At 42.7% G+C, this 26,319-nt stretch overlaps 1 protein-coding gene across 1 annotated transcript in view; it reads right to left on the bottom strand.

The window, feature by feature from the left end:
- Positions 1-4,299: 4,299 nt before the first annotated feature.
- LOC141111747 (polycystin-1-like protein 2) overlaps positions 4,300-26,319 on the bottom strand; it is a 160,168-nt gene continuing 138,148 nt past the window's right edge. The window contains exons 38-43 of the mRNA XM_073603883.1: positions 26,181-26,308; positions 22,166-22,326; positions 21,012-21,222; positions 18,641-18,742; positions 11,206-11,337; positions 4,300-6,430 (exon numbers count right to left, since the gene is read on the bottom strand). Of these exons, the coding sequence (XP_073459984.1) occupies positions 6,350-6,430; positions 11,206-11,337; positions 18,641-18,742; positions 21,012-21,222; positions 22,166-22,326; positions 26,181-26,308 (815 nt within the window). The 3' untranslated portion in view covers positions 4,300-6,349. The remainder of the gene's footprint in view (positions 6,431-11,205; positions 11,338-18,640; positions 18,743-21,011; positions 21,223-22,165; positions 22,327-26,180; positions 26,309-26,319) is intronic.

Here is a 26,319-nt window from a genome sequence, read left to right as displayed (position 1 = left end):
GAAGGATTAACCACCTCCGAAAACCACTAGCATCCAAGATTTTTTAGCTGATGCTAAAAAATGTCTGATGCATTTCTTGGGCCCCACCTGCTTTAATCAGAACCTCCCCAACTCCCACTTACCATTGTTTACACCATGGCCCTATGTGGGGCCATAAACAATCCTCCAATTAGGTGTGCTGTACTTTGTCTTTGTGTAAGTTTGGACAATGAACTGGCTGCCATAACAACAGATACATAAACAAAAGTGAAGTCCATTTGCGAGCCAAGGCCAATCTTCATTTGCATTGGGTCTCCTATGAGACCTATACTCAGGAGAGGGTGACATGAGTCCATAGCAGGTAATGCAACCCAGGGACCTGCAGGGTATGGGTACTGTGATCAGGGAAGGCTGTATGGGCTGGTGGTTGTTGGGGGGGGCAAGACAATATGGTCTCATGATGAGCCAACAGGTGTCACCTAGGGTTGCTACCTCATCCCTTTAAACCCAAACACATGTTAATTGCACAGGTTCTTTGGCTGATTAAGGTGGTAATCAAACTCCCTTAGTGCCGTATCTGTAATAAATTGGCTTCAGAACCTGTGTAATTAATATTTGTTCGGGTTTGGGTTCGGGATTAGGTGGCAACCCTAGTGTCACCCCTTTGTCTTGCTAGGCAGCACACTAGGGGGAGTATGGAGAAGATATAAGTGTATGCTATCATGTACCCCAGTAACCATTATTGATGGGGGCTTTCCTTATCCCACTGACACCAGGCACTATTCCTGTCACTGACACCAACAATAGGGTACTTTTTTTCCCACTATCACAAAAGATGGAGCACTCGAGAAAGTATATAAAGTATGTCAAATACTGCTAGAATTGTATATATACATCCAATACGGGGACAAGTAGGCTACTCTAAAATCATGGTGGTCATTCACAGCAATCCAATGGTCTCCTGCCTCAGAGAAACGACTGCTGCTCCAAACAATGCCTCCATCCAGTTGCCCCACGCGTCGGGATTGTGATTATTCTCCCCAATGTGATATCTCAATGTTTATTGTTTTCTGTTATTTTGGTTGTGAAACATTTCTGATAACACTACATACACATAGTGGGAGGAATCACAACCTTCAGGGATGTTGGGGGTTTGAAAAATGAGCTGGAAAAGGATTTGAGATAGACTTCTTTGGTTTTAAGTGATATGTATCCCTACCATTATTTTTATGAATTTTGTAACAATAAAATAACCTTTTTAACCTGTGTCTATGTTCAGAAAATCATTTTGAGCGGAGGTTTCTACACCTTTAAAGTCCCATTCATTTTTTCTCTATTGTTTGTTTCTATTGAGATATCTGCTGACATCATAGTGCAGTGATTACTACTGTTTGTATATCACCCCTGGGACTTTTAGAAACCAGAGGATGTTTCTGCCCTGCTGCACACATCCAGGGGTGCAAATACTGATCCTTTGATTTAAAAAAATGCTGATGACAGCTGGATCTAGATATCTCCCCTGGTTTTTGGAATAAGTGGTCATTTTCTGCTACAGTCCTAATTGGTTAAACATACAAATTAGCAACGGCAGCATAGGTATGTTAATTGGTGATTAATCATCTCTAGGCACTTGGCTCCAGGTGAGGCAAAAAGGAAGTTCTGGACAGCCGCACCCCGGAATATAGCCTTCATTAGTAAAAAGTCCAACAGATACAAGCAGTGACTAAGCACTGTTAAGTGTGAAACGCGTTAGATCGTTATTCCCATTTTTTGCTGTGGCTTGTATCTGTGTATACGAAATTACCAAATGAAAGATGGAACTGAGTACAGAAAGGTAGTTTAACGCTCATCTTTAAAGTTTTACTAAATCCACAACAGTAAAATCAGTGTGTATATGCAGTAAAGCATGCTTGTTATACTCACTGTGGAACCTAAGGGGTTAAAGTGGATGTAAACCTGATTCATGAAATTTGTCCTAATCCTACTAAGCACATATATCTACAGTGTTTTCTTATCTCTCTCCAAAGCACTAAGGCTAAGGTGACCTGACTTTTAAAATTAAATCCGGGGACATTTTTTTTTTTTGCCAAATGGTAAACTATTTTATAAGCATATTTTCCTCAAATGACATATGCAGTGTATGTGTTTATGGAATGAGTGTATGATATATAGTATACATTATTTCTCACATTTTGTCCATAAATAAAGGTTTTAAAAAAAGATACTTTTTAGAATTTTTTGAGATATGACTACCAAATGTTATGAAGATAAGACAGAGAAAAGTGCAGAGTTCAGAAGTGCACTACATAAAGAATGCAGGGCTCAGCTGTGCCCATCAATGCAGCCTCACCAGTGCCCATCTATACAGCCTCAGCAGTGTCCAGCAATGCAGTTTCACCAGTGCCCAGCAATGCAGCTTCACCAGTGCCCAGCAATGCAGCTTCACCAGTGCCCAGCAATGCAGCTTCCCCAGTGCTTATACAATGCAGCCTCAGCAGAGCCCAGCAATGCAGCCTCACCAGTGACCATCTATGCAGCCTCACCTGTGCCCAGCAACGCAGCCTCACCAGTGCCCAGCAACGCAGCCTCACCAGTGCCCAGCAACGCAGCCTCACCAGTGACCATCTATGCAGCCTCACCAGTGCCCAGCAATGCAGCCTCACCAGTGCCCAGCAATGCAGCCTCACCAGTGCCCAGCAATGCAGCCTCACCAGTGCCCATCTATGCAGCATCACCAGTGCCCAGCAATGCAGCCTCACCGGTGCCCAGCAATGCAGCCTCCCCAGTGCCCATCCAATGCAGCCTCACCAGTGCCCATCCAATGAAGCCTCACCTATGCCCTGGAATGCAGCCTCACCATTGCCCAGGAATGACACACTGAGGGGTGTGTCAGGCCGGCGTCTCTCTCACTGTGTCAGCTTTAATTTGAATCGCCAGGTAAAAAATATATATATTTTTATTAATTAGTTAAAGTGATTGTAAGGGTTCGCTTATTTTTTTTTAAAATAACAAACATGTCATACTTACCTCCACTGTGCAGCTCGTTTTGCACAGCGTGGCCCCAAACATCCGCTTCTGGGGTCCCTCTGCGGCTCTCACGGCTCCTTCCCACATCAGATAACCCCCTAGGAGAAGTGCTCTCCCGACGGGGTTACCTTGCGGGAGCGCTTCCGAGTCCAGCATTCGGCGGCCATAGCCGCCAAATGTATGACTCGGTCCTGCCCCCATCATTGGATTTGATTGACAGCAGCGGGAGCCAATGGCTGCGCTGCTATCAATCTATCCAATCAAGAGCCGAGAACCCCCTGCAGAGATACAGCGCTTCCCCGCTGGGTCAAGTTCCACAGCACAGGTAAGTAAAATGGGGGGGGGGGGGGCTGGGGGCCGGTCACAAAGTATGTCTCACGGACGAGGTCATCAGCTCCAGCTGCTGTCTTGGGTCCTCAGTGGATAGATTGATAACAGCAGGAGCCATTGGCTCCCGCTGCTGTCAATCAAATCCAGTGACACGGGGGCAGGGCCGAGTCCGCTGTCTGTGTCAATGGATGCAGCAGGTGCCCCCTATGGAATGCGCCTCTCTGAGGGGGCACCCGATGAAGAGGAGGAGCCAGGAGCGCCTTTGTGAGACCCCAGAAAAGGAGAATCAGGGCCGCTCTGTGCAAAACCCTTGCACAGAGCAGGTAATTATGACATGTTTGTTATTTTTTTTTTAAAAAGAACCTTTACAATCACTTTAATTTATTTATTTATTTTTAGGAATGCTGTGTAAATGGGAACACCAAACAAACATACTGTATGTTTTCTCAAATTGTACAGTTTTTAAAGCCCAACTCAAGGCAAATTTTTTTCCACTGTAGTGGGGCTGTTTTTTTTTAACTGCATGGGTTAACTGCTCATTTATTTATAGGGGACAGGAGAGCAGAGATATACTTACCTGATCCTCTGATCCTCCCAACACAAGACTTGTCCAGCACCCCTGCGTTTCAGAGGTCTTGAATAGTGGACTGTTCCTGACATCATCATGTCCAGACCAGGCTCCATAGACTAGGAACAATCTACCGCTAGACTGTGGGGGAGTGCTGTTTGCCAGAGGGTTGAAGGATTGCGTGAGTATATGCTTTCTGCTCACCCCTAGAAAAATCGAGCAGTTAATTTGTGCAGTTCCACACCATGGGAGAAAAAAATGTTTTGCCCGTCTCTGGGCTTTACGGTATCCTGGCCATGCACATTACAATCTGATTGCTTGGGCTAATTAAAAAATCATGAAGGCAAAAAATATAACATCACACTGGTTTTAGGTTGATGCAGTACACTGACTTTATTGTTAGCACATGTATATTAAAAGTTAATATTCCCAAACTTTACTTTACTAAACAGAAAAAATATAGTATTTATTAATATGATATTTAAAGCTGAACTCCATGTAAACAGCTAAATACACAAATGAAATACATACTTCACAGCTGAATACCTCCCAACATTTTGAGATGGGAATGAGGGACACCTACTAGCAAACGTATATAGGCATAGGACACACCCCTTGCCACACCCCCTTAAAGGAGAAATAACCCAAGAAAAGGTTAATTAAATCCACAAGTGCTTTTTTATACCACTACTATTCCTTTATATTGGCTTTTAACATTTACAAATGCGGCAATTTAGAATTTGTATGAAAGGTTTAGCACTGGGAAACACTTTTTGAAAGATAAAAAGTGCATTTTATATACAACTATATAGATCAGAACAAAATGAGGGACAAATGAGGTGGAATGAGGGACAGAGGGACATTGCTCCAAATCAGGGACAGTCCCTCGAAATCAGGGACAGTTGGGAGCTATGCAGCTGGATTGGTTACTTGTGCTGCTCCCCCTCCCCCTCTCTGAGCTTTGCTGTATAGCAACTGCATGGGGCTGATATACATAACATAATGGGACTGATTTATACAGATGAATAGTGAAGTCCTGTGTGGGCCTATTAACCAGAAATCTGCATATGTTGCTACAGGCAATGCAAATATTTCCTTCAAACGGTTCTTAAGAACAACAGCTAGATATTCATTGTCGTGGTAATTTTCTGGGACTTGTGAAAAGTATTTACTGCAGCTGTCAACTGATAACATTTAGGAGTGAAAAGGTGGATGACAAACTGAAAAGCAAAGTTCATCACTGAACACAAAGAGAAAACAAACACATGTATATACAGTATCTTCATACAACTTTGTTGTAAATAAAAAATGCCTATGGTAAATGTAATGATCGCTAAATACAATACCTTATGAGTGACCCCACCTTCATTATGACAAAGTTAATTAAAACAGAACTTCACCCATTATTTTGTGGCTATTGGGATGAAGTGGTTGCATGTGCACAGCTGCTGCTCACAATGTAACATTCGTGCAGATGCAGGTACGCGGCCCTAAACACACCCAACGTGAGTTCGGGGACACGCACCAACACCATGAATGGGATGAATGAATGAATGGGACTGCCCACATAGGAATGCATGGATGAACCTGTGCATCCCTGGGTGGGTAAACACAACGAGAAAGTTCCCCCGGTGGATAAGGACCCCCCTGTACTGCGCAGGCGCAGCGCTTGCTCAGTACGAACGACTAAGGAGCCGCCGAAGATAGCCGAAGCTGAAAACCTTCAATCACCTGTACACGGCGCCTGCGCCCTGAGTCCAGGTTCAAGCCCCACCATCTAAGTGACCTAGAGGTAGAATAAAAAAGTGCCGAGCGAAGCGAGGCTGTGCCCGAAGCGTGGCAAACGAAGCAAGCCCGCGAGGGGCCCTGTTACAGGCGCCGTGTACAGCTGATTTACACCTATTCAGATTCGGCTATTTCCGCTGGCTCGTACTGTGCAAGCGTACTGCGCAGTACAGGGGGGTCCTTATCCGCCGAGGGGAACTTTCTTAGCAGAACACCGGGTCTCTGCACTTGCACGCAGGATCTGGCACATGCACACATACACCACGGGCATCTCTGCCAGGTCCTGTAGACCTTGGAGCAACTCATGGCATGTCTGCACAAGCACCAGATCTCAATTAAAGATGGTGGCACTGAAAAGGAGGGGTAAAGAAAGACATTTTGCTTTGAGCAAGACAACACTGGACTCCATGGCTAGCTAGTATGTATGTTTTTTTTTTTAATTAGGGATTTTCATTTTTGAGTGGGTGGGGGTAGGTGGGGGGCGTTAGGTGGATTGTAGCTCCTCCTTTAATACTGTAATCTAGCAAGTCATTAAGTACTGTAAATAGCATTCATCACTACATAAATGTTGGCATATGGAAAGGAGATTGCACAATTAGAAGTTATGATCAGATCATAGTGTTAGAATCCAAGACCTGCATCAGGGACACACTCCTCCGTTCACATCTTCTTGTGCTTCAAACCAAGAAAACTACTAATTTTCATGAGCATGAGATCCACAATTTCTTCTTCTTCTGATGCCTGTAACAATTCAAAGAATGTAAATAATGTTAGATAGTAGTAATGTGACTTGAGAGCAATGTTTTATTTTTATATTACAACATAACTTATGGCCCAGTCATATAATGTATGATGTACAAAATGTAAGTAGAATCACAGTATCTCCTCCTATTAAAAAAAAAAGCACCAAATTGTAGGTGCATCTGCACTTACCATAGTCTCCATGCAAAGTCTCACCTGCCCATGCAGTCCACCAAATGCAGCTTCCAGTGATGGAGAGACTGCACTGCTACTGAATTTAAAGCAGTGTTGTCCCTCTTGTAGGCTGTGGGTGAGAAGATGTTGCACAGGAGAAGGCTATAGGCTTTGTCACAGGCGTCTCACCTGTCAATTAGCAGTTGGTCACACCTAGCCCTTTCTGGATTGGCTAAACTGACTGTGCCATTGAAGCCCTCCCTCTGTGAACTGCAGTGTCTGGAACCAGGAGTGTGTGAGACACCAATGATGGAGGATTTGGCTGAATCAAAGGAGGTAAAATAATTTTCAAGTTTATTAGGCATCACAAAGTAACTTGATCTGAGACCAGTTGCGATCCCCTATCCATGCATCCGGCCCCTAATACACATGCAGGGCGCTGGATGCATGGATTCTAATGGGGGGGGGGGGTTTAAGCACGTGATTAGAGCCAGAGGCTCTAATAGGCTTCAAATAGGGTGGGCTCGGGCGCAGAGCACTGCGCCCATAGCCCACCCGGTTGCGTAACACTAGGAAATTAATATTTGCTTTCGTCACACTAATTCTCCTCCCGGGCAATCGGGAAGTGGGTCCCAAGTCCCGTTTCCCCATTGGCCGAAGGGAGAAGCTACGCTGGCTGCCGGGAGGAAGAGGGAGCAGACACGAGGAGAGGAAATGCAGGGGAAGCTAGCCGGCCGCCCGTCCAACGCCCGGAGGGAGCCGGGAGAAGGGCGGATACACGAGGAGACGTGGGGGAAGCCAGGAGTAAGTGGTCGGTGACCGACCGACCGGGACGGGGGGGAGTTGTCTGTGATTCAACTGGGGCGCGGGGGGTGTGTTTGGCTGTGCACTGTTTACCACCCCTCCGAAAAAAGTACCACCGGCCGCCACTGTCTGAGACCTGTTTAGACTGGCACACAGGAATCTTTAGATGTACTTTATTTCTACTGAAACAGTGACAGTCAAAGAATAATTGTTAAATCATTAAAAGATGACCAGTTGCCATTTTTATTATATTATGTATCTGTGTATTTTGCTTCAACTACAGTATACCTAACGGATGGAACAAGCATGGATGGAACAAACAATGCCAAACAGAGGAAGCGATTCATAGCAGAGCTGACGTTTTTATTGGCTAAGGCTTTGCTCTGCCATGACTACAGGAGGCTTTTTAAATCCCACACATTCTGGCTTATAGACATCATGCACAAGTATTTTATATACAGATTGTAAATATAACAAATAATACCCAATAAAGTGCTTTTTTTCCTTGAAAAGTTCATTCATTTTAACAATAATCTTCTTATAAGATTATATGTGCATTTATTGTATTTTATGCATTTTATTTCCCTGTAAAAGTCTACCTTGGCATCCAAAAGACCTGAGATTGCTGCTTGGTGCTGCCATCTTGGATTTGATATAAGCAGCCCCAACAACCTTACATTTGTCAAGTGAATCTCTGGGGTTGATTCACCAAAGGCATATATACTGTGCACTGCAAAGGTACCTGCTCCAGAGCTTAGTAAATGAGTTAAAGCTTAACTTTGCAAAGAATACTTAAAGCGGAGTTGCGTTTAAAAAGAAAAAATTAAAAGTCAGCAGCTACAAATACTGTAGCTGCTGACTTTTAATAATCGGACACTTACCTGTCCCAGGGTCCAGCGATGCAGGGGAACGAAGCCCCGCTCGTCTCCCCCTCGGCTTGGCAGTGCCGGCATTGTAGCTGTGGGCGCCCGGCTGTGGCTTCACACCCGGGCACCCACCGTGCATGTGCGAGCCGCGCCGCTCGCTGTGACTGGCCGCGCAATCATCTGGGACCTGTCACGTGTCCCAGATGATTGCCTAGAGGGAGGGGGGTGAGGTGATCTCCCTTCCTGCGCCGAGGGAAGTGATGTCAATAGCCCAGGTGCTGAAGGAGGCAGACTACGAGGGTCCCCCTAGCAACAGACATTAAGAGGTGAGTAAAAAAAAAAAAAAAAATTTCTCTAAATATTTTATTTTTTATTTTTTATGCACATGATTTTTTTTTTTTTGTGTGTGGAACTCCACTTTAATCACATGCAAGGAAATGAAAAAAAAAAACACATTTTTTGCTTGTATATGATCGGATGATAGAAATTAGCAGAGCTTCCCCTCAGATCTAGAGCAAGTGCACTTGCAGTGCACTGCACAGTATATTTGCCTTTAGTAAATCAACTTCCCCATGTTATTTCCTTTTGCTCCTCTTCCGGTAGTTAGATTAAGAGAATATGTAGGAAGGTAAGAGAAGGAGTAGAGGAGCTGGGCCAGCACAAAATGTAACTGGGCACATCCAGAAGTGGAGAGGGCTGTGATTTGCAAGGAAGGAGGGGATTATGGTAGAGAATTGACTTTCCTGTAATAGTTCACTTTTCTACAAGTTCAGAGGCACGTTGCAGCTACTTGATGGAAAAGATAACACTTCAAGTAAGCATTTATAATACTTAATTTTTGCTGTGGCTTTTACCTGCAATTCTTTTAAAATCAGTGACATTATCTCTTGAAGTGTGCACTCTATAGGCTAAGGGGGTCTTGTCAACTGTCTATAATTTATATTTTTATATACAGTATTTTATATAACTGATCCATCTCATGACTTCAGCAAGACATGTGCAACAGGTTATATATGCAAGATAGTGGATTCTGGCCTTGGTGCTCTATTTAAAGACTGCAAGGTAAATTTACTCTTCAGTACAAAAAAACAAACAAAAAACACCTTGAGCAGAAAACTCTTTTTAAAAGAAGTGCAGCCAAAGCTCGTTTGGCTGTACTTCTCCTATGGATCACAGAGTGCAGTTCATTATGCACTCCTGTGACCAATTTTCAGCAGACAAAAACCTGCTGTCCGCTGACGTCACAGAGCCGGTCCAGGCTGGGGAAAGACCGCGACCATATGTTTGGGATCCACCCTGATGCCTGGACCGCCACCTGGCTCAGGCTCTCAGCGAGCTGCTGAGAGCCTGAGCCAGCCACTCCCGGCTCCTCTACAGCTCATCACTCCAGTGAGTATGGGGAAGGGCAGAACAGAGGGACAGTGACTAACAGGCACCAGCTCTACGTGCATGGAACACTGAGAACCAAACAATCAGCTGTCTTTGATCGCTCAGCTCTCAGTCTTAGAGCCGGTGGGGGACCAATGCAGCATCCACCTAGAAAGGAAGGATTTCTAAAAAAAACATACTTCTCCTTTTAAAGACCCAAACATAAACCAACTGACTTTATATGTGGCAGATTGGTTAAAAAAATGATTTGAGTATAAACAATGTATTGTTGAATAATGCATAGTTTTATACGTTTTCTGATCAGAGGTTTGCTAACTTGACCACCCAAAGATACAGCCAAATATAGCTTGCTTTTCTCCAACAATAAGTTTCATGAGTTGCATTCTTTTATGTACAGTATTGAAATGTTATGTGATGTAAACCCATTTGCTAAAATCTTATAAAAGCTTTAACATTAAATAAATGTGTTCAAATTTGAAGCTTTCATTAAAATAATGCCAGTTGATCGTGCCATGAAGGTCCTTTTTCAGGCACTTCTTGTTATATGGTAACAATACTCTGTTCCTGTCTCCCAGTTATGCTCCTGCATTGTCACCGTGTCACATTGATAGAGACTACAAGTAGCTGGGTTAATACACATTAGCAGGCATGGTTTATTGCAGGGGTAGGCAACCTCCGCACTCCAGCTGTGGTACAACTATAAATCCCATCATGGCTGTGGCTGTCTTACAATGTCTCATGGGATTTGTAGTTTAACCACAGCTGGAGTGGAAAATCTTTTGATCCCGGGTTTACCACTGGCCTTGGGCAAAATGACGTGTTCCTGGGTCTGAATGCAACCTATCTCCCAAGAGGCTGCAGGATCTATCTGGAACACCAGCCTAGGAGTGGGCCAAAGAAATGACATGGAGCTTCATAGCTGGCTGCCTACACCTGGAAGAGGCACCAACTGAAGAGGACAAAGATGGTGGAGCAGAGCCCAGTGTTGTGTCACCCAAACAGCAGATAATGGCAGGACAATGTTGTATCCGCTGTGCGGGTAAGTATGTGTTTCGGATTCACCGTGCGAGAGCGTATGTGATTTGAAGAGAACCCAGCAATTAGGTATCAGGGAAAAAAACATGGGGGGGGGGGTAGTTGAGTACCACTTCAAGGTCAATATGCCACCTATAATAAAAGAACCAGCTCTGCATCGTGGGACAATCATGCTACACACTAGGTGTTTCCTTTTGCTCCAGATAAGCAAAAGAAAGGTCGGTATATACAGAGAAAGAAGGGTCAGGCTTGGTCTACTTTAAATTGTGTACGATTCAAACTATACCTAAGGCTTGTACCATTGTTGAGGATTCGTTTCTGAAGAATTTGATAATTCTTTCAACACTATAAAGACATATAAGACCTTGTAAATGTATGTTCCTACTAGTTAGCATTTCCTGAGAAATTGCTGATTATTTCCTGAATGATTCCTGTTGAATTGCATCATATCCTCTGTATATATATATATATATATAAAACTTTATGCCTCTACTGTTTTTAGCCTACCTGGTGATTCTTCTGCTCCTCACTGAATGCAACCAAGATAACCGATATGAAGAGATTCAGCACCACAAAAGTCATGAAAATAATGCATGATCCAACGATAAATGAGCCTAGCACAGGGTTATAATCCAAAACCTGTCAATTAAAGTAAAGGCAAAATATAACATCCCATGGCTTTCAAAAATTACAATATTTAGACAAGTTTTAGTTGAGTAAACATCGGTGGAGATTTCCTATAACAGGAGCACTCAGAATCTGGTGCAGCTGTGCATGGTAGCCAATCAGCTTCTAACTTAAGCTTGTCCAATTAAGCTTTGACAATAAAACCTGGAAGCTGATTGGTTTCTATGCAGAGCTGCACCAGATTTTGCATGCAAGTTTTAGTAAATTCCCCCATTATTTCATTTTGGGGCTTGAATTCCCATCCTTAGGTTTTGGTCACTTGCTACAAAGTTACTGACCCTTTGCCACTCTTCCTGGTGGTACCCAGCTACACCAGTGTTTCTCAACTCCAGTCCTCAAGGCGCCCCAACAGGTCATCTTTTCAGGCTTACCATTATTTTGCACAGGTGATTTGATCAGTTTCACTGCCTTAGTAATTACCACAGCCTTTTCATCTGAGGGAAATCCTGAAAACATGACCTGTTGGGGTGCCTTGAGGACTGGAGTTGAGAAACACTGAGCTACACCACTACTATACCTCATACCTAGTATAAAGTAGAAATTTACTCTACAAATCTGTAAGATGTGGGAAAACAGAGCCTAGTATCAGGACAAATTAATTCCAATGCACATGAACAGGAGTTACATCATTGATGGCCACCCAGCAGCTGAACAGCAAGTGCACCAAACCCTAAAGAAGTGACAGAGAAGATAGCGTCAATAGAAGGAACAGTGAGGGACAGCTCTGAACCGTCATTATTAGAGAAGGGCCCAAAGAGGAGAGGCTGCCATAATATGTAAGTATGTTGTGCATACTGCCCATTATGGCAACAGTTGCCTTCCCTCGGCCATGCTACAGTTCTGCTTTAATGCCTCCCATAGCTCATCAACTTAAATAGGCTTCATTATTTTGAACATTCATAAATTGGAGACTGCAGCAAATTATTGTATCCTTGCTTTCTGAATTTTCCTGGGCTTAGAAAACCTTTATGGTGGGTATTCCACAATATTTATTAGTTTACAACTTTCTGGCCTCTAGGTAGCTATTTTCTTGCGAGTGTCTGAGTAAACTTTGCACTGCCTGAGAATTGCAAAAATGTAGGTATTAACAGATTAGCACCTGTCCTAAATCCCTGGTTAGCGGGCTGCCCTTCCCCACTCCATAACCCTTTTTAAACTTTTCTACCTTTATAGTCCTTACACCCATAAACTGAACTACCCAACTGAATCATCGTTTAATTCCGGTCTATCCCACACTGCTCATTCTTGTAAAATGGCAATGGGACTTTTCTGGTAACAAAACTAAAGAGGACTAGTCAAAGGTTTGAAACACTCAACAAACATGACCTCCATTGATTCTGGCTACAAGGCTTTAATGTGATGGTTTTGGGTTCCAGCCTAAATCAGAGAAGCTGATCTGTTAAAAGAAAAGTACAATTAGGTTGATCCACTAAAGGCAAATATACCGTGCACTGCAAATGCACTTGGAAGTGCAGTTTCTCAAGATCTGAGGGGAGCTCTGAAAAGAGGGGACACTCTGCTGATTTCTATCATCCAATCATGTGCAAGCAAAAATGCTGTTTTTTTTTTTTTTTCCTTGCATGTGATTGGGTATTCTTTGTAAAGTGAAGCTTTACCTCCTGTAATACGCACTGGAGCAAGCGCACCTGCAATGCACAGTATATTTGTCTTTAGTAAATCAACCCCATTGTATTTTCCTGATATGTGTATATTTTTGGATAATATTGCAGTGTCTACCTTAAAGTGGGAGTAAACTCCTATCTCTGACTTTTACCTACAGGTAATTCTATAATAAGGCTTACCTAATAGGTACTGTAAATATTTCCTAAACGTGCACCATTTAGGAGATATTTTCTGTACATGCAGCCTGGTGATGTCAACGCTGCATGCGCTCTGAAGGAATGGGCCGTTCCTTCAGAGTCCTGCACTGTAAGCGGTAGCTCCCATGTGCATGTGCGGGGGAGACATCATCGTGGCTCCGACCACTCAAACAGCCGGAGTGCACGATCCCAGAAGGAAGATCGGTGAATATGGAAACCCTCTCAGCAGTGATAGCTCTGGAGGGCTTTGTTTTCGGGTTAATTTTCACAGAACGTGCTAGTATGTGGTGCATACTAACTCATTATCGCTTTACCTTTCAGGATGCAAAAAAAAAAAACAGAAAAAAGAAAAACACATACAGTGGTTTACTACCACTTTAAAGAGGTTTTTGACAGGACTCTCACATTTTCAAACCATTGTTCTTCTATTTTTTAATGGCAATTAAATATAATATACATAATAATTATACATATGTAAAGATTAGCCACTAGAGGAAGTTTGGTGCATTCACTCTCTTGATATTAAAGAGGAGTTCCACCCAGGGGGGCCATCAAAAAAAAAAAAAAATTAAAAGTCAACAGCTACAAATACTGCAGCTGCTGACTTTTAATTGGACACTCACCTGTCCCTGGGTCCAGCGATGCGGGGGATCGAAGCTCCGCTCGTCCCCCCCTCCGCTCGTCGGCGCCGGCATTTCCACTGTGGGCGCCGGGCTGTGGCTTCAAAGCCTGGCACCCAGTGCGCATGCGCAAGCGGCGCCGCGCGCCGTGATTGGCCGCTCAATCACCTGGGACCTGTAATGGGTCCCAGATGATTGACAGGAGGGAGGGTGCAGAGCGGAGCCCTTCCTGTGCCTGGGGGGGAAGTGATGTCACCAGCCCAGGCAAAGGAACAGGCAGACTACGAGGGACCACCTAGCAACAGGCATTTAGAGGTAAGTGAAAAAAAAAAAAAATATCCAAATTTTTTTTGTTTTTTTTTTTAGAATTTTTCCAGGTATTTTTGTTTTTTGGGTGGAACCCCACTTTAAATATCAGCCATGAGGTGGGAATATACATATATAGATACATAGTAGGTGAGGTTTAAAAAAGACCCAAGTCCATCAAGTCCAACCTATGTGTGTGATTATGTGTCAGTATTACATTGTATATTCCTGTATGTTCTGGTCATTCAGGTGCTTATCTAATAGTTTCTTGAAACTATCAATGCCCCCCGCTGAGACCACCGCATGTGGAAGGGAAATCCACATCCTTGCCACTCTTACAGTAAAGAACCCTCTACCTAGTGTAGCCTCCCTGGCGGTTTTCCCGAGTGTGGCTCGGGGTTAAAAATCAGGACCATTAGCCGTAACCCCGAGCCACACTCGGGATTACATCGCAGGATCCTGGTGTGGCTTTACTTACCTTGTCCCCGGGATCCTGCGATGTCCCCCGCAGTGTCCGTGGGCTCTGTCCTCATCCGAAGCCTCTCCTTGCCAGGCTCCGTTCCCTGCGAGCGTCGCGACGCACGGGGGGGGGAGCCTGGCGGCAAATTCAAAAAAGTGTCAAAATCATAACACATACAGTACTGTAATCTTACAGATTACAGTACTGTATGAAATGATTTAACATCCCTTTTGTCCCCAGTGCTTTGGCCCATGCCCTGCATGCAGTTTTATGTGATATATACTGTTCTTTCTGCCTGGAAACTGGAGATTGTCCATAGCAACCAAAAAGTGTCCCTTTACGTCAAAAGTGGCTTTAGACCATCTAGAAAACAGCGATTAGAACACTTGAAGAATTGAGCGATAGTGAATCGTGGGGAAATTTATTTTATTACTATTTATTTTTATTTTTTGTAATTATTTATTTTTATTTATTATATTATAATTTATGTTTTTGTGTTTCAAACTTTATCATACCCGAGATGTCTACTAGACTCTTGTTTGGACAGATTTAAGTGTGTTATTGTTAAGAATTACAGACCTTCAATATAAAACGCCAAATTTCCATGCAAAATAATTGTACTGCTTTCAGCACCTAAAATCCGAAATAATCATACCGCCAGGGAGGTTAAGGTTAAACCTCTTTTCTTCTAATTTTAATGAGTGGCCACAAGTCTTGTTAAACTCCCTTTTGCGAAAAAGTTTTATCCCTATTGTGGAGTCACCAGTATGGTATTTGTATATTGAAATCATATCCCCTCTCAAGCGTCTCTTCTCCGGAGAGAATAAGTTCAGTGCTCACAACCTTTCCTCATAACTAATATCCTCCAGACCCTTTATTAGCTTTGTTGCCCTTCTTTGTATTCGCTCCATTTCCAGTACATCCTTCCTGAGGACTGGTGCCCAGAACTATATGGCATACTCTAGGTGCGGCTGGACCAGAGTCTTGTAGAGTGGGAGAATTATCGTTTAATCTCTGGAGTTGATCCCCCTTTTAATGCATGCCAATATTCTGTTTGCTTTGTTAGCAGCAGCTTGGCATTGCATGCCATTGCTGAGCCTATCATCTACTAGGACCCCCAGGCCATTTTCCATCCTAGATTCCCCCAGAGGTTTTTAAAAAAAAAAATGTTAAAGTTTGCTGACTCAGATTTCCAAGCTGATCTATTTTACATCTTTATGCAAAATATCTCTAAAAGGAAAATACATTTCCTGTAGAGATGCTGCTGATGATGGGGTCAGTTGCTATGTGTGCTCTCGCTTATTTTTATACTGGTATTATCTATTTACCATGACTTAAAGTACAGTACACCTACCATGAGGTAAATATGGAGGCTGACTCTTTTTGAAAATGCTAGTAACTTGGCTGCCATGTTAATGCTTTGGATTCACTCACCCAGAACTATAGAGAATAGGAATTTTAACACCCCTGTGCCTTTAATTTGTGATAGGGTAAATGTATATATTGGTTTTATATTCTGTTAGAAGTCACATTGTGTAACAGTTGTCTTGATTGTGTTCAAAGGCTATTTACACCTTCATTTGCAAAGAGTGTTATCTCACCCTTTGAAGATAGCCTTAAAATTGACACGTTTATGTGAATAAACATCTGCATATCAATGAATGTCACCAGAGTATTAAAGCGGAGGTCTGCCCAAAAAAAAAAAATTAAAAGCCAGCAGCTACACATACTGCAGCTGCTGGCTTTTAATAATAGGACACTTACCTGTCCTGGAGTCCAGCGATGTCAGCACCGGAGCTGATGTCTCCATCAGCTGTCGGGTGCTGCTGCTGCCATTGCGGGTAAGGGAACCCGGCAGCGTAGCCTTATGGCTTGATGCCGGGAACCCTACTGCGCATGCGCTCCTCTCTCCTACTGGCCCGGGGACAGGGGGAGAAGGAGGAAACCCCGCAGTGATGTCATGGGCCGCGGCATGGACTCCCGGAAGTGGGAACATGATACCTGTCAACAAGGCTTTTTTTCAGCGGGAACGCGAGGGAACGCAGTTCCGGCACCTCTTGTACTGACTGTATTTAATGGCAAGGGGTGCTGGAGTGTGCTGCAGGGTATTGATGCTCACTGCTGGGGATCTATTTTTCCTGTTGCTGGGGAGGTCTTATGTTGCTGGGGGGTCAGTTGTTGCTGTAAGAGATCTACTGTTGGGGGAGGGGTCTATTGTTGATGGCAGCCAGACAGACTATTAATGCTGGCTGTGCGGAGATCTGTTGATGCTGCTGGGAGTCTATTGTTGCTGGTGGGGAAATTTTGTTGTGGTTGGTCCATTGTTGTTAGGGGATCTATTGTTGCTGGCTGCAGGGAATCTATTTTACTGCTTTTCTTGATATCATTACCAAATTCCATACAAATTACTTAGCACCTCAAAATGATACTTGGTTCTATATTGTCTAAAAGGGACGGTACTGGGAGGTGGGTAGGGGCAGAGAAAAGGGGTGACTCGGAAAGGGGGAGTTCCTGCACCTATTGTCTGAGAAAAAAAGCCCTGCCTGTCAAAGGTATCCTGTCCCCCCCCCCCCCCCGAAAGGTGCCAATTGTGACACCGGAGGGGGAGAGGAGACAAATGAGTGGAAGTTCCACTTTTGGGTGCAACTCCACTTTAAGATTTGACTTCAAAGGAACTTTAGATAGTTAGCTAGTTCCCACCCTTTTTGTAAGTCATATATGTTTGTATCAGCTGTGCTAGGCAGTCAAGCAAATCAAGCAAAAAGCACTATGTATTGTGTTGTGCTGCTCTCCATGCTTATATCTAAAACTATAGGCTTGTATATTAAATACATCTAATCCGAATGTGGCTTTAGCAGTCAACATATTATTGAAACCCCTTGAGTTCTGGGGTTTCCCTATCATTTGCTACACACACACAACGTTTTGGGGTTGGGGTCAATGGAGTGGATAAGACAGGTCAATTTTAATTCTGTACTATGGGCAAAAAGATTGGATTGGATGACATTCAGTTACAAAAAATCAGCATTCTTACACAGCATGTGGTGCTTTTTTCAAATTTGTATCAAATGTATAACATTTTAATGCTAACCTATCCAATAAGAGTGTTTCAGTGGCCATCAAAGGCTCACTTAATGGGCAACTAGTAGCACCTGTCCTGTTTTTAGACTAGTAACGAGGTGATGCCCTTAGGATTTTTGCACCCTGGGGATATTTGCCTTTAGGCTAGGTTCACACTGCTGCAGTGCGAATTTAGCGCGATTTTGATCCGATTGCGTTGCAAATTTGCATTGCGAATTCTTTGTGTGTTCTTGCGATTCTACTGCAAATTTTGCAATCTATGGAGCTGAATTCGCATTGCACACGGATCAAACTCGGACAGGACCCTTTTTTTACGCAGGTTAAATTCGCAACGCATTGATGTGAACAGCACTCATGGAAAACAATGTTATTAAAATGACTTGCGAATTTGAGCGATCGCAGCGGCTCAAATTCGCAATAAAATTCGCAGCAGTGTGAACCTAGCCTGAAACATTCAAAATGACTGACAAATTAGTTTAATATTTGCCATGATAGCTTCACTAGCTTCAGATAATGTATAGGATATGTAAATAAAGTTCTAGTATATATGGTCTTGGTGGAAAAAGTTTGTAAAACACTACCTTAAAGAAAAGGAAAAGGGAAAACATTACTCGTTATCAAGAAGTAAGTGTAATATCATTGATTTTGTATCCTTAGCATTTTGGAATCAGAGCACATTTTAAACAAGAATATATATTTATCATCTTACTGCTTTTCAGGTGTTCATAGATGAACCATATGAAACATAAGATCTGAAAATGAAAGCACTTATAGAAATAATAAGGTACAAATATAGCTATACAAAGCTAGTAAATTCCAGCAAAGCAAAAAGTGAAGCAGGCCCCAATTTGTTGCTGGGAGATGTGCCTCCACAATGCAAATAATCCATTAAATTCAAATGTTGAGCCAGTAACGTACTCCTCCATTCACTTTTATTTCCAATAAAGCAGCATGGTTGCTTACAATACCTCCTCATAGTTGAAAATCCCCAGCTGAAGGCTGACCATAGTCTTTGCTGAATCAAATACAGTTTTATATGAGTCGAGCTTCCATCCGAATATCAGATTACACTAAAACCAAAACAGAACATACATATAATTCAACTGTCAACACTATTCAGAAAACACTGCTACCTTACTAAAGATTTTGCTTACTTTATCTTAAATCTTTGTATTTAGATGGTAAATAGAATACTATTTGTAGAGTCCATTGAAGGACACAGGAATTGATTATCCCCGAGACATCTGGGTTATACTGCCGTCAACAGGAGTTTGAGACAATGGCAAATAAAAACCTTAAGCCAGCCCTTATATATAACTTAATCTCCAACCGTTATGCCTTAACCACTTGCCGCCCGCAAACCGTCAAATGACGGCTGGGGGGTGCGGCTCTCATTTTGGGTGGACGTCATATGATGGTTTCCCAGATCAACCGCTCTCGCGCGTCCCCGGGGGCGCGCAGCATGTGATCGCAGCTGCACCGTGTTGCTAGGACACGGCGTGACCCCGATCTCTGTAAAGAGTCGCGGCTCTTTAACCATGTGATCGTCTGTGTCCAAAGACAGCCGGTCACATGTAAACACGGAGATGCCGGTAATCGGCGCTCCTCGCCTCACACTGGCAGAGTATGAGGAGAGGCGAGCCGGTCAGCGGCATCTCCTCACAGAGGACATCTAGGAATGTAATCAGGGCACTAATGATTAGTGCCCTGATTACAATTAAGTGCCCACCAGCAATCAGTGGCCATTAGTGCTGCCAGTCAGTGCTGGCTTTTAGTGCTGCCCATCAATGCCACCCATCAGTGCCCATCAGTGCCACCCATTAGTGCCGCCTATCTGTGCCGCCTATCTGTGCCCACCAGTGCCGTCTATCTGGGCCCACCAGTGCCACCTATCAGTGCCCACCAGTGCCACCCATCAGTGCCACATATCAGTGCCACCTATCAGTACCCATAAGTGCGGCATATTTGTGCCTCCTCATCAGTGCCACCTAATCAGTTTCCATAAGTGCCACCTCAGCAGTGCCCATAAGTGCCACCTCATCAGTGCCCATCAGTGAAGGAGAAATATTACTTATTTACAAAATTTACTGACAGAAACTAAGAAAAACATTTTTTTCCCATATTTTCTGTCTTTTTTTTTTTCTAGGAAAAAATAAAAAACCCAGAAGTGATTAAATACCACCAAAAGAAAGCTCTATTTGTGTGAAGAAAATCCCAAAAAATTTACATGGTTACAGTGTAGCATGACCATACAATTGTCAATTGTGACAGCACTGAAAGCTGAAAAATGGCCTGGGCAGGAAGGGGGTGTAAGTGCCCAGTATTGAGGTGGTTAAACATAGAGGGGGACCTGTGTCCCTCAATGGGCTTCATGTAAAATATATTACCCCAAGTACAAAATCCATATTTCTTTATTTTCGATAAGGAGGCACAAGACATGAAGGGACATCCAAAAGCATTCCAACTTAGGGACGGGCAATGGCCACCAAAAGATCCTACAGATGTACAAACCATCTTACAAAAGAGAATCTGAAGGGACCAACATCTAAACAAAGGTTGGATGAAGCAGGGCCAACAGATAGGGCATTGCCACAGCCCAGGGGGTGAGCACTGGGTACCAATCTTAGACCATGACAGCTAATCACCAGTAGGGGTAAAATGCTACCTACTATAAAAAGGACAACCAATCATTCAAAAAGAAAAAATAAGTGGAAAATTAAACTACCAGAATAGGAGAAAAATACTTGGAGCAAAAGCTAGAATGCAATGTTTACAAGAGTATAATAGGGTATACTTGGATTGACAAGGTACGTCCACAAAAAAACACCAGCCAGTCAACAGCACCCTAACCTTTTACCTTAGGGACAAGGTGATCTATAATAAGAAGGAGGATGCATCCTGATAAGTAATCTCTTAAAGAGACATGCATGGATGTCAGAGATCTTACAATCCAAAAATAGAAAAAAGAAAACCTTAAGTTAGAATAAATGGAAGGGTAGTAACCCTGACTCCTTTTAAAGGTGGGGGGTGATCAACATCACCTGTATAAAAAGGTAGGCAGGGGTGAAAATATACTGTAACGCAACTTGGTGTACAAGGATATCAGGAGCAAAAGGACATTTGCAGGTATGGTACGGATCCCTGCCACACCTCTGATGTAGACCTCTGTAGTTTATGTCTAATGTCAAATTTTTTAAATATAGTTGACCAGTGTTTCCATATGGTCTATAAGCCCTTCTTTCTCCTACTGCACACATTTCTTGTCTTTACTCTTAAAGCTATCACACAGATTTCACCTGATGGATCAAGAACAGAAGTAATAGAATACAGCATACTCACAGCAATGGAATAGGCTAGGAACATAATTAGGATGACGGTGATAAATCCAGAAATGTCACCCCAGGCCCTGCGCAGAGTTGCTGTGATCATGTTTAGTTTTGGGTTCAATCTCAGCAGATGCCACAGCTTGATAGTTGATAGGAGCACTAGGAAAGCTATAAGGTAGCCCAGAGCTGCATCTGCAGCGGCTGTTTCATTAAAACTTACAAACCTGCAGAACATTAAAGCAAAAGGCATATTATTCTTTATTTTGTAAAAAAGAGAGGCATGGAAAATAAAATGTCAACATAAGTTAGATTAGCATTTTTCTTACTTTGTATTCCACATTAACAGCCATATTTTATAAGTATCTGACAATCTATACATATTTTGCCAATATATGTACATTGGTAACTTGTGATGGCATAAATGGTTGGTGGATTAACAGGTTGTGCATGCATTAATTCTGGTACAGGCTATAAACTGGATGCTGTATGTTAATGATGAATTCACTTTAAAAGATTCATATTCTCAGGAAGCAAAGTTAGAACTAGTAAAGGGAAAGAATGTTTTGGATCCGTATCATATACCGATGCATACAGTATATGTAATTGTATCTTAATAATAATTTCCCTTTGGGAGTAATATATTATTCTGCATATATGAATGTGTGCGTACAGTATATGTGTATATCAGATGTATGTATAATATAGACTGGCAAACATGTGAAAGGGAGACAAGTGCTCCACCTGGTGGCTGCATATGCTAACACAAAATGATCACATTCAGTGTTTTACATTTGACTAAAGCAAAGAACTATGGGGTTGATTTACTAAAGGCAACTAGACTGCACTTTGCAAAGTGCAGTTGCACTCTGCAAGGTGCAATTGCTCCAGAGCTTAGAAAATGAGGTAAAGCTTCACTTTGCAAAGAACACCAAATCACATGCAAAGGAAAATAAAAAAAACAGCATGTTTGCTTGCACGTGATTGGATGATGGAAGTCAGCAGAGCTTCTGCTCATTTACTAAGCTCTGGAGCAACTGCTCTTGTAGAGTGCAACTGCACTTTGCAAAGTGCACAGTCAATTTGCCTTTAGTAAATCCACCCCAGTATATATATTGTTAGCCCTGACAATCAGACAGATGGTTGATAGTAATGATGTATACTACTCACTCATCCTTGTGATTCTGGTAGTAATTGATGTCCTTGTTTCCAAGAATGGTCCTCTTTACAAACACAGAAAGGGCACTCCAGCTTATTATAATCAGAGCCAACTCCAGCAGGTTCCACTTACTGTGGAAATACCCCCATTTAAGAGTTTTCATGAGTTTTCCCTGTGGACAGTATACAGAGCGTTAAATATTTTTAAAGACACATAAATTCCATTAATAATGTTGGGCTTATGTGCAGGCAATAATTTTTGCATGTTTCATTTTCAAGTTTGCATAGCTCCCAACTGTCCCTTATTTCAAGGAATGTCCCTGATTTGGAGCAATGTCCCTCATTTCTCCTCATTTGTCCCTCATTTTGGTCTGATCTATATAGTTGTATATAAAATTCACTTTTTGGCTATCAAAAAGTGTTTTCCAGCGCTAAACATTTAATCTGATTTCTAAATTGTTGCATTTGTAAATTCCAAAAGCCAATATAAAGGAAAAGTAGTGGTAAAAAAATGCACTTGTGAGTTTAACCAATCTTGTTTTTTTTGTACAATTTTCCTTTAAGGGGGCATGGCAAGGGGTGTGTCCTATACCTGCATACTTTTGCTGATAGGTGTCCCTCATTCCCATCTCAAAAAGTTGGGAGGTATGAGTTTGCACTGTAAAATTTACACATACACCTAATAAAGAAGACCTTGCATTAAAGCGAAAGCGTCACATACCTTGTAGACCTATCTCCTTGTAAAAAAGCACAATTAAAAAAAAAAACAAAAACGTATGAAAGAAAAAGTAAAAGTTACTTTACACCCCGACTTCTGGCCCTGGGCTTTCTCCAGGGGTCCTAAAAAGCTGATTGTCCCAAATCTTGGGATAATGCTCCAGCACTCTGCAAGAGCATCTTATCATAGGACTTGTGGTCAGCTTTTCCAAGATCCCAGCAGATTGCCCAGCAATATCATCCTCATCTGAGCAAGCCATGCTACAAGACAAATTATTGTTTACTTCTCCTTATGTTGTCTTTTTTTAATTTAACTGTGCTTCTTTACATTGGGAGGAAGGCTGAAATGCGTTTACATCTGCTGTCTGTGACTGCCTTTCCGGACCCAGGTAGCTCTAAATAATTTTCTGATCATATTGGGTAGTAGCACCCTACTTCTGCTCTATAAGATAAGCATACCTTTAATTTTGTTGTGAGCAGTTAGGGCCTATTCACTCTAGAGTAAACTGCTCTGCAACATTTGTGTATTGGTGCACTCTGCTGTTCTGCATCTCCCCCTTCTGTCCATGTCCCCAATTCAGCTAGGGATTTTGCAGCTGTGGTGGCAACTCTGCACATGCTCAGTTTTCAGTGAGTTTCTATGCTGAGCATTTCCTCCCCATCACACCTGAGCAGCCCATGTGACTATAGAGTCATACATGTGGGCGTATACACAGTGGTAAATGGCAGCCACTCCCTCCTTCCTCCTCCATGCCCACTAACCAGCTAAATACAATGGGGGTGGGATATTACATGTAGATTAATGGAGGCTTCACCTCCCACTTTTTCTAAGACACAGGCTGAAGGGGAGTGACACAGCCTGTGGCTGTCAGAAATCCACCCACACCGTGTTATTGCCAAAAAATAATAACAATTTTTTTTCAACTATATATTTATATGACAATTTAAAACAGTTTATTGATATTATGTGATAGTGTCCTTCGCGCTGATTTGAGTAAATAGAAATGTATCATATGACCAGGGTGTGTAAATAAAATGTGCAAGACCAGCAGCAAAACCTAAAAGTGTTCACAATACACAAAACTGAAAAATTATGATAAAGTGATCTCGCGCGGTCCTATAAAGTCAAACTTTAATGACTTAAAAGACTTTAAAGACTTTATAGGACCGCGCAAGATCACTTTATCATCCCTTTTCAGTTTATTGATATTAATTATTTTTACTCTGTATTCCAAAGGCTGTTTTTCTGTTTTGTAACCAGCAGCAGAAGACTAGAAGCTCCTCCTGCTTATGTTTCCCTGCAGACAGGCTGGGAAAGAGCTGGGTCATGTGACATCTGTATATCGATTGGGAAAAAGGTATTTAGGTTTTCTTTTTTTTTTATTAAAATAATTACAGTGCCATCATCCACATACAGAAATAGAAAAGACAATATACATTAAACCGTGTGTGTTTAGTATCACTTTAAGGCTGAAAAGAAATCAGGGACACATTCTTTTAACCAAAGATGAAATTGGGGAATTGTCTTGTCACCCTAGTTTATGATTCAGAAAGAACTAAAGCCATTGATTCGATAAAAGTCGAGTGACTATCATTTAATAGAAGAGATCAACAATAAAAGCTTGTGTATTTCTCTCATTACAGGTTTTCTTGAACCTATGCAAAATAAATGACCAGGGCCACTGATAAGCCAGTACAGCTGGCCCTCCTGTACTGGGCCCGGGCCCCATCAGTTTTTAAAAGGGGGGCCCAGGCACCTGCCCAGAAGGCAGGCTTTACGGCTCTATTGAAGAAATCGATCCCTGGTTCTAGTATTTGTATCCCCACCCCCCTACTGTCCGGGCCCCTGTGTGCCCCCTTCCCCTGCAGTCCTGCCAGCTTCCCTCCTCTCCTGCTGGCAGTTGCTACAGACACACAGGTGAAATAGTTTTAGGATGAGTGTCCGGGGGGGGGGGGGCCCTGTCAGGTAGGTTGTACGGGGCCCCATGGTTTCTAACAGCGGCCCTGTAAACGACCATAATCTCTATAGAACATAAGCATCAGAGAATCTTGTAGATAGAAGTAACTATGGTTTACCATACAACCACACCTCCCAACATTTTGAGATGGGAATGAGAGACACCTACTAGCAAATATATGTTGGCATAGGACACGCCCCCTGCCACACCCCCTTAAAGGAGAATTAACCCAAAAAAAAGGTTAATTAACCACTTGGCGTCTGCGCTATAGCTGAATCACGACCACAGCACAGACCTGAATTTCCGGGAGGCCGTCCTCCCCCTCACACGCTCCGCTGCAGGGTGCGCGCAGTGTGCGCTGTGATCACCGAGTCACTGAGACTCGGGTGATCACAGATCTGTGTAAGGGGCCGATCCCGCCCAATGACAGCTGATCACATAATGTAAACAAAAGCTCAGTAATCAGATTTTTTTTTCTCCTCACGCTGACAGCGTGATCACCGGCAATGCTGCCTCATCTGTGCCCACCAGTGCCACCTGCCATTGCCACCTGCCAGTGCCCACCAGTGCCACCTATCAATGCCCACAAATGCCACCTATCAATGCCCACCAGCGATGCCAATCAGTGCCACCTAGCAGTGCTGCCTATCAGTGTAACCAACCAGTGCCGATCAGTGCCCATTATTGCCACCCATCAGTGCTCATCACTGCCACCTATCGGTGTCCATCAGTGCCGCCTCATCAGCGTACATCAATGAAGGAGAAAAATCACCTGTTTGCAAAATGTTATAACAAAATATTTTAAAAATCTAAAAAAAAAATTTTAAAAATTCTGTCTTTTTAATTTTTTTTAATCAAAAAATAAAAACCGCAGAGGTGATCAAATACCACCAAAAGTAAGCTCTATTTGTGGGAAAAAATTATAAAAATTTCATTTGAGTACAGTGTTGTATGACCGCGCAATTGTCATTCAAAGTGCATCAGCGCTGAAAGCTGAAAATTGGTCTGGACAGGAGGGGGGTTTAAGTGCCCTGTAAGCAAGTGGTTAAATCCACAAGTGCTACTACTATTCCTTTATATTGGCTTTTAAAATGTACAAATGCAACAATTTAGAAATTGGATGAAAGGTTTAGCACTGGGAAACACTTTTTGAAAGATAGAAAGTGCATTTTATATACAACTATATAGATCAGACCAAAATGAGGGACAGATAGGAGGAGGAAAGAGGGACAGAGGGACATTGCTCCAAATCAGGGACAGTCCCTCCAAATCAGGGACAGTTGGGAGGTATGATTACAACTCATGAGCAATGCAGATAGCTGATCTTGTTGGTGTCACTCAGTCAGCCTTACCTGCACCACCATGTAGTATATGACAAAGAGGAAATAAATTACTTCTGCTGCCACAACAAATATATGTAAGCCATCTGTGTAGGGATACAGCCTGACACTCTGAAGATCAGTGTGAGTCATGAAGATACCTTAAAGAGAA

The sequence above is a fragment of the Aquarana catesbeiana genome, linkage group LG11 (genome assembly GCF_042186555.1).
Source record: "Aquarana catesbeiana isolate 2022-GZ linkage group LG11, ASM4218655v1, whole genome shotgun sequence".
NCBI lineage: Eukaryota > Metazoa > Chordata > Amphibia > Anura > Ranidae > Aquarana > Aquarana catesbeiana.
Note: the sequence above shows the minus strand (reverse complement) of the source record. Positions and strands in the feature narration are given on the sequence as shown.